General features: G+C 37.5%; 2 protein-coding genes across 2 annotated transcripts; both read right to left on the reverse strand.

The window, feature by feature from the left end:
- Positions 1-367: 367 nt before the first annotated feature.
- hmx4 (H6 family homeobox 4) lies at positions 368-2773 on the reverse strand. Its single transcript, XM_079811694.1, has 2 exons — positions 2456-2773; positions 368-2349 (listed from the first exon to the last, which is right to left on the reverse strand). Exons 1-2 carry the CDS (start codon positions 2658-2660, stop codon positions 1838-1840), a joined length of 717 nt encoding a protein of 238 aa, XP_079667820.1. The 5' UTR covers positions 2661-2773; the 3' UTR covers positions 368-1837.
- A 700-nt stretch (positions 2774-3473) lies between these two features.
- hmx1 (H6 family homeobox 1) lies at positions 3474-8743 on the reverse strand. The gene is made up of 4 exons (XM_079813665.1): positions 8617-8743; positions 6185-6435; positions 5651-6082; positions 3474-5073 (listed from the first exon to the last, which is right to left on the reverse strand). The coding sequence occupies exons 3-4, from the start codon at positions 5919-5921 to the stop codon at positions 4490-4492; spliced, it is 855 nt and encodes a 284-aa protein (XP_079669791.1). The 5' UTR covers positions 5922-6082; positions 6185-6435; positions 8617-8743; the 3' UTR covers positions 3474-4489.
- Positions 8744-8977: the final 234 nt, after the last annotated feature.

Genomic DNA, 8977 nt, shown 5'->3' on the forward strand with positions numbered 1-8977 from the left:
CGTGTAAAAGATTATACTACTACTCCAGCGTTTCAGCCTCGTTTACAAACAACTAATTTTGCTTTTATGTAACTAATTAATAAACGTAAACACATAACAGATTATCTCTCCTTCGTTATCCTCGACCACCTAACGTCAGTGAACACAATGTGTATCAAATTTATACAACTTTTAATAATCACTCATTTTATATTTACTTCCTGGTTTTTAATTGTTTACCATTGCGAGAAAGAAGATTGCCGCCGAATGCCAAGACATCCCATTGACTCGTTTGTCACGTCAACTCGGCGGCTGAAATAATGAATTTAGGTCAGGAATGATTCGCAGAGATGAAGAACAGGACCCAAATGACAACAGGCACATTCTTGAGTTTCAGTATTTTATAGAATGCATACCGTGGCCTAACATGACCTCACTAGAAATAAGAATTTGAGAGCTGTAGAATAGAATCGTATTCTTTTCAATAATGGCCTAATCACTGTTTTAACTTGCTTTTAATTTCAATACTCCTGTACACTAGATTGTTTATCTTGCCATGGCCACACATAGGCTAACATAAACTTTTAAAACTTTTGATCTCCAACAAACACATAAATAAATCTCAGCTATTAATTTGAAAAATATGAAATGAACCCAGTTGTTTACTGTGGCTTGAAACACTTTAGTTAGGCGGTTTAGCCTAATTAAAACTATAAAACTGCATGCAAAAATAGCGCTTTGTAAAGCCTATTCTCAACGTTTATACTTTTTTCACTGTTAGGCAATACATGCTCGAGTTTTCAATATTTTATGTACTAATTAAGAAAACACATCCTCAGATGTAATAAATGATCCTGCTGCCTTCACTTGCTAGACATTTCGTAGGCCTACTTCCCACTCGTGAAATCATCGCATTCAGGTTTTCACTCGAGGGTTCATGTCCAAATTATTATTATTTTTTTTAAACTAGGAAACTATAATTCTGATATAGCACGCAAGGCAGCATCAGTGCAATGTTCGGTCGTCGGAATTTGTTGTTTTCCGGTGATTTTTTTCTTCTTTCTGTTGGCTTTTCAGATCAAGAACATGTGACTGTAACATTGTTAATGGACGTGTTTAATCAACATCCGAGAGTGTGAGCTAGATTTGATTGATAAATAGGCCTAAAACTGATTCCATATCAAAACAATATAACGTTCTAGATTGGATTAAAATCAAGTTAGTAGGCTACAAAAAAAAAAGTCAGGACACAAAAGTTTTCTTTTGAAGCAAGTGTAAAACAGAAGATTTAATGACACTCGATAAAATAGTACTGGTAGCCTACTTAATTGGCCAGGTTATGCAGAAAAGGAATTAAAACGATAAAAATCTAAAAGGAATATACATACAAACATGCGTTATGTAAATTAACCAATACATTCACTTAAATACGTTTTCATTGCTCATTTTAAAATAAGAGGGCCATGTAAAATACAAATGCATGCATCAATAATCTATCTTTGGCAGAGATGTAATAATAATAATAATAATAATAATAATAATAATGTAAACTTTAAAACGTGTGTTATAATTCCCTGCCATGTGAAGACAGGATGATTGGCACTGGCATTTCTGCCAGTATGGCTGGGGCATAGCTAGGTGTTATTTTTATATAAAATTGTGTACAGCATACAATAAATAAAATAGGTTTTTGCATAGAAATGCAAGCCAGATTCTTTACTGGCCGATAGCTCAACAATGTTCTCAGCAAAACACACAAAAAGGCAGATAATGCTTATCAAAATCGAAGTTGGGCCGTGTTGTCGGTTCTGTTATAAGAGCTAAGAAAACTGTCCCTTGCGCGAGGATCTTTTCTAAGTCATATATCTCCATCAAACATGCTGAAATACTTGCTGGCATTTGAGAAATAAAAGTAAGGCGCGCTACCTCCAGGATACACGACTGGCAGAGGCATTGGGAGCATGCACCTTCCGAGAATATTATTCTCTTTATATAAAGTTGGGAGCGGTACCGTCTTTCCAATGTCACCGAAATCGCTATTCGGTCCCTCCAGTTCAGTAGACAGTTGTCTTTTTAATTTATTCCGTCGATTCTGAAACCAGATTTTGACTTGAGTCTCGGTGAGCTGTAAAGAGTTCGCCAGACAAGCGCGCTCTGCGCTGCTCAGATAGCGTTTCATATCAAACGTAGATTCCAGTTGGAAGATTTGTCTTTTTGAAAATATAGTGCGCGTTTTCTTTTTCGTCATCAGTTTATTCTTCTTGCCGTTGTTCTTTTGTTGCGCGTCGTCGCAGCTGTCCGTGCTCTCGCTGCGCACGTCGACGGCTTTGAGCGCGTCCACTCTCCCATCTCCGTCTATGGTGACTTTATCTGAAAGCCAGGCAAATGCTATTGATATTCGTTCAAAAAAATTACAGCACTACTAGCCTAGCGCATTATAGCAGTAATGTTCCAAAATTAAAAAACAATATCTTACCAATGGCGTGCAATCTTCCATCTGACCCTTCTTTGCATGGACCCTCGCTCTCTCCGGGATGATGCAGACAGCCATCCCGACACACTACAAGCGAGGTCTTTGAATGACAACTGTCAAAGTTTCTGCTGCTCGACTTGAAGTTGAGAATATTATCAATGGTGAACTTCAAAGAAGCGGGTCGACATGACGCTTCCTCCTTGCTCATATTCTCCGTTAGATGCGGGGTCCTTGTTGTCCGTGTTTCTTTTTTTGCCGTGTCGAAAACTAACGTCTCGATTCTCCGAGCACCATCGCTCCACGACGTGCAGTGCTGCTGCTGCGTTCGCCTAGACTGTTAGTCCACTGACCGGAAGAACACTATTCTCCATCGTTTATTGGTCACGAGAATCAGGCAGCACGGCGGCCAATGGCAGAGGGGGGTGGGAGCTAGAGCTCAGACCTATCCAGACATCTGGCACACATACTTTAATGTGTGAATCACACTGGTTACTGTTTTTAACGAGTGCTCTTAAGAAAAGGAAAGAAATTTTAGGTTTTAGCAGAGGCCAATTTTGCGGCCTTTGTTAGCTCGTTTGATGAAGCTTGTAGGGTATCAATTTGAGAAGAAAGGGAGCTTAGGCTTTGACTTTTTTTCAATTGAACTTTCAGTTCCCACTTAAGTTAATTATCGCATCTGTACTTTTTAAAAAAAATTAAAATACTGGTTTTACTTCTTGCACTTCATTAGCGTGTGTTTAAGATAAAATTCCGATTTGTAACTTTTTTTTTTTAAAGTTTCATTCGTTTTTTTATCAGTATTTTTTTATTATTTTGTGACTGCATGGAAGAAACGGGATTGGGATTTATTTTGAACTACAGTGTAGTAGACTAGACTATTACAAAAATGACCAATGACCCTAACTTTTTCCATTGGTGATAGGCTATTCAAGTTATTTTTAAGTCGTTATTTCTTCGTCCTTTAATAATTTATCTAATGATTGTGTATTGGACATTGAAAGCATACATGGTCAATAATGTTGTAATAAATATTGTTTTATTGAACCCAGTCAGTCACCACAATTAAGATTTCATCTTATTATTCTTATCCAGGAAGACAGTTTTTCAAAATAGACCCTGAAATACTTCTGAAATCATTATAAACTATAATGATTGTTTATGTCTAATTATTATTATTATTATTATTATTTAATAATGTTGTCCCAAACAACATAAATAATGCTTTTAGATCATTATTCTGTTCTGTCACAGTGAATATGCCCATGCAGTCACGGGCCTATATGAGTTTTCATGAGATGTATTTGTGAACCCATGTGTATGTACATTTGATAGGCCATAATTAGGCATTATTCGTTTAAATTGGATTATTTCATGTAAACTACACATATTACATTCAACAGAGTGTTTTGCTATTGCTTTTTCTGTTGTGTCCGTATAACGGACTAATGGCCTATTTAAACCACACCTTTTTCTTTGTGAATAATAGTCATTGGACTATAGCTATTTATTGCATTGTGTGGTAAAAAATGGCTACATTTGATGTATTTATTTAGAAAATACCCAAAGATAAACCGGACACACTGGAAATATATTTTGCATGATGTTTGGTTTTCAAGCTGTCTCGTGACATCCTCCAAGCACATTCATCTATACAAGTAGAAACCAATTTACAGAAAAACATTGCTTTAACGTGATTAATTCGTTTATTTAAATTTATAATGTGAAAAAAGTTACAACTTATAAATCCGTGGTTCTGAATAAAAATATATTTGCACAAAGCAAGTGTTGCCTTATTTGCATAGGCTACATGTGAGGGCCCATGCATGCACAGAAGACTATATTATAGACATAACAGTGGCAATTAACACAAACTTGTCTCTCTCTTGTGATCTTGTGATAGGTGTTTTCCTTTCTTTGGATGCAGCTGACATTATACTGCAGTTTCCAGCATGAACAGTTATTGCACCATTCAAAATCATTATGATAATTGTCATTGGGTCCCTATTGTCAATATAGCCTACTGTCAGTCTCCCAAGATCAGACAAGGCCTGTCATCTGCGATGTTATTAAATTCATTGAATGGGCAAAGGAAGATAACGGATAGTTCATTGAATTCGAGAAGCCCATGATTGGTGGCGAGACTGGAGACACGTTAAAACTGAGTGTCGACATGGGTGTCGTTTTATCGTGGTACAAGATGGGCACCCGTACAATCCGTTGGGAGTTGTGGCTAAAATTAACAGCCTCTAAATCCGCGGCCAATTGTCTTTTCCATTTGTTTCTGCGGTTCTGGAACCAGATCTTCACCTGTGTCTCGGTCAGGTGCAAGGAGGCCGCGAGTCCCGCGCGCTCAGAACTACTGAGGTATCTCTTCATGTCGAACGTGGATTCTAGCTGGAAGACTTGACTTCTGCTGAAAACAGTTCGGGTCTTTTTCTTCCGGGCCGAGCCTGGCTCTGAAGTGTCGTGACCTGAACGTTCGTCGAAGAGCTGTCGAGCGTCCTCGCCCTCATCAAGCACACACTCGTTTGTTTTTCGGTCTACTGCTCCATCAAGAAGCACGGGGGTGTCCCTGTCGCTTCGGCAGTGCTCACTGGAATTGCGGGGTTCCTCTTTTGGACCTGAATAGTGATTGAAATGAACGAGTTAGTGTTCAAGAAATGCATGTTTATTGCATTTTACCAGACAGATGTTGCAAATGTGATATCAAAAATCTGCTCGCTAGCTCGTAATCTAGGCCCGTTCCCCTATGTGCAATATTGTGTATCCAGCAGCCAACTCTCTCCATGTGGCTTTCACAGCTTTACAGAGTTAGACAAACCAATTGCACTCTTAAGCCTTTAACGAGTTTGGGAAGTCTTTCATTGCGACTCGGCTGCTCTGCACATTCGAGTTGCTTTTGTTGGTTTTACCTAATGAGGCTTAAAACTAATGTGGACCTGCCAGAGGCATAATTGCTGCTGTATACCAACACGGAGAATAATTATTCAGTTGGGAATTAATAATGAGCAAATCAGCTGTTCCATCAACGAAAATCACAGCCCATTCGAGCTTGTGCACTCATTTAAATTAGCCTAAGTCATCCATGTAGAGATCAATGCTCTGCTTAAGAAACCTTTATAGTTTTCCACTGTGCTGTTTGATTTTTAATATTAACGAAGGAGTTTTGAACAATAAACAAGTCATCCCGCAACTTACTCTCAAGGGTTTCCCGTCCATACCACTCCAGAGGTGATTGTGTGCTCCGGCACATCTCTGTCTTGAAGCCTGTGCCTGATGCTTGACTGCACATTTCTTTCCGATACGCCTTGGTGCTGCCCTTAAGAACAATCTCTCTGTCCGTGCCATCGTTATCCTTTATAGGACGGACAGACTTTTCTGTCCTACAAGAGCCAAGCAAATTCTCAATAAAAAACGACGACCCCCTGGATGTGGTGGAAGTATGCTGCTGTTGGCTTTTGTCGTGCATCTCGTTCAAATTCCAGTTACAGCAATCGCCGGGTGATTCGCGAATACTTCTAAGCAAAAAGCAACGAATCCTTTCTCTCCGGATATCCCCGCTCAACCATCGCTTGAAATCCGTCGTGCGTCCACGGCGCCAGTGCAGAGAGAAGCGGGCGCTGTAGTGGGCTAAAGGAAAATCCAAGTCAAGTCAAATGCTTAACAAGCGGAGGGCATTCTGCTATTGGACGATCACAATAGCAAATGGGATTACTCGTGAAAGGGTATTACCGGCTCCGGTTCGACATCTCTTTTGATCGTGCCTCAGGGTCGGTGGAACCCCTGTCACAGAGGGCTGTATGTGGGTCAATTAGGGAGCAAATCAAAATACAGATAGTGGTTGAGCGCATCGCGTCAGCTGGGGATCTCTAGAATCGGATGCTGCTCCGTCTATTGGTCGGATGGGTCGCTACATCACAACGACATTACAGCAATCGCCGCTGTTTGGCAGGGAGGCAGCCTTCTTCGGGGCATCCCAGGATCTGTGTTTGGTTAATGCATTTAAGTCAAATTTTATTTTTAAACCACAACTAAACATTCAGGATTTTTTTTGGAACTCATCATGATCTGTAAACGCTTAACCTTTTCGACCTTAGACGCTTATTTAGGCTACTGACCCATGAAATTTGTTTGAAAATATTTTTTCGAGCGTTAACAGTAAATTGCAATTAAGTTCCTGCATTATGCATTGTTTTCTTTTTAAATCGGAGTGGTTCCCCGGATTCTTATTTGAGTGCATTTGTCATTTGCAAGCATATAATTTGCATCGCCATTGGAATATTTAAAAAAAAAAACAGAACTTGCCAACATTTCGAAATAATTTAGATTTGTTATAAAAGTTCATTATAAATATTTTTTTAGCATCCCGCACGGGCACGAAATGATATTAGGCTAATGAAGTCTTTAGGCCTGCCCTCTAAGAAGAAAAAGGATCTGTCAAACGTTTCAGAACCTTTTAGGGATTCCCATTATGGGATCATTTTATGGATTTAGCCTAGTTTTAATTGATTAAATTTAGTTTTAGTTCATTTTAATCTTAATTACATTTTATGAACTAACTCGTAAACAGGCTACTTTATCAGTAAAAAAAAAAAAAAAAAAAACATTAAAAAAAAGTATTATGCAATAATTTAAGATATCTCTCCTTATATAGAACCTTTTTGGCATAATGGGCTCTTTAAAATGGAGTCAAGAACTCTGTGGTTTTATATTGAACCCCACTGAACATGTGTGTTAAGAGGCGCTATAAATCATAAAAACAAAATGCACAATGCTTCCAAATGTAAAACTAGGTAGTTGTTACCTGATTCTTAAACTTACTTTCATATGTTGCAACGTGATATAGGATTTGTTTTGACTCAGGTATGTTAAATAATACGCTTTGATTTTAAAGCATGTGATTTTGAATCACATGTGGGTTGTTTGGAACATTTTTACAGCATGGGATTTGTAACACCTAATAAAATTTAACCTTGAAATAAAAAATAAAATAAAATGTAAAATAAAATTGCCCATTATTATACCTAAAAAAAACTATTAAGTGTATTTAAATTTTTTATTGGTTTTATTTTATCTAAAATATCTGTGATTTGACGTTAGACCGTACAGACAGCTCAAATCGCATTCTGGCCCAAATAAATCCCGTTAACAAACTTATTTCAATGATCATGATTTAGCGAGGTCACAGCATAATCCTCTTCCGTAAATGAGTAAATAGCGTGAAATTGAGTAGACTACTTCCGTTAAGTTAATACATGTAAGAAGAAAACTCATACAATAGGCTACACAAAATCATTACAAAATTCTGAAATTAATTTTACATTTTGAAAATAAGTTTATAGGCTTGACATTTCATTGTTATCTATGACGTGATTTATTGTGCTAAAAGAGGTAGGCTTGTAATAGTTAATCATAATAATAATATAAGCACAAAGTGAAAAAGATTATCAGCTCATGCTGTTAATTATAGTTTCTATAATTAGTAATTATACATGACAAATACAGTTATTTCTTCTGACAAAAATATAGAAGGCTATGAAAACAATGTGTGCAGATTTTCTAAGATTTCGTTTACATGGACATTTCTTGGAATTCTTCCGTAGCCTACTTTTTTAATTTAGCCTATGGATGGACTGAAGTTGAGAACTTTGATACATAATTTAACTCAAAATGTGTTATTTTATATATTAGGAATTTTCAGTAAGCCTATCTTTAAATCATATCGTTGAAGATCTGAATGTTACTTTTTACGTCACTGCTATTCATTTGGGTTTTATAAAACCGATTTTCGAATTTGCGGTTTAAAGCGCAGTATTTTATTTTAGTAAAATGAACAAATTGATAAAACGTGTATTTCCGTTTCTCTTTCACAACAAATAAATAAAAATAGTAGGCCTATGCTATTAATTTACCATTTACCAATGCTATTCGTTAACAGCCTGTAATTATTGTGGTAGGCCTATTATTGATTTCAGCAAAGACTAGTCGAGTAGATAATATAATCTGTGTCTTTTAATTAATTAATTAATAATAATAATACATTAATCCATAAATATCGACCTTTAGCCAAATTTTTTTGCAAATATGCTTCAACCACACTGTGCTTGGCATGGTGTCCTGCAACTGGTAACAATAGGAAAGGCAATATCAAAGTTATCACTTACTGTAATTAAACAGGCTTCAAGTTTGAAAATCCTTATTGTGATACATATGGTGTCAAGCAATTTTGCCTAGTGTGTTCTCTGCGGACAGTGGTGCCAGTTTGCCTGTTAAACCATGGACGACATCACCACTTAACCCACTTACTGCAGGTTTTGATGTAGGGTTCACTTTTTTTACTTCTCTTCTTTCCCTCCTTTTTTTTCATCATGTGAGTGAGAGGCAGAGATTATTTAGCTCCTATTACTGTGTGTACTTCGGCACTTTCTCTGATATGGCACCAAGTCCGACCCCCTGTATGTGAAGGCAGACAGCCCCTGGCCTCATGGGCATGTAACCCCACTGATCCTTATCCAGACTGGCATG

This window comes from Gobio gobio (assembly GCF_949357685.1).
Source record: "Gobio gobio genome assembly, chromosome: 3".
NCBI classification, from domain to species: domain Eukaryota; kingdom Metazoa; phylum Chordata; class Actinopteri; order Cypriniformes; family Gobionidae; genus Gobio; species Gobio gobio.

Excerpts from the sequence above, each read along its gene's own strand:
- hmx1 (XM_079813665.1), bottom strand. The coding sequence starts at position 5,921 with ATGCACGACAAAAGCCAACAGCAGCATACTTCCACCACATCCAGGGGG. Across the intron at positions 5,074-5,650 it reads TGGACGGGAAACCCTTGAGA|GTCCAAAAGAGGAACCCCGC; the intron begins GTAAGTTGCGGG and ends ATCACTATTCAG.
- hmx4 (XM_079811694.1), bottom strand. The coding sequence starts at position 2,660 with ATGAGCAAGGAGGAAGCGTCATGTCGACCCGCTTCTTTGAAGTTCACC. Across the intron at positions 2,350-2,455 it reads TGGAAGATTGCACGCCATTG|ATAAAGTCACCATAGACGGA; the intron begins GTAAGATATTGT and ends CCTGGCTTTCAG.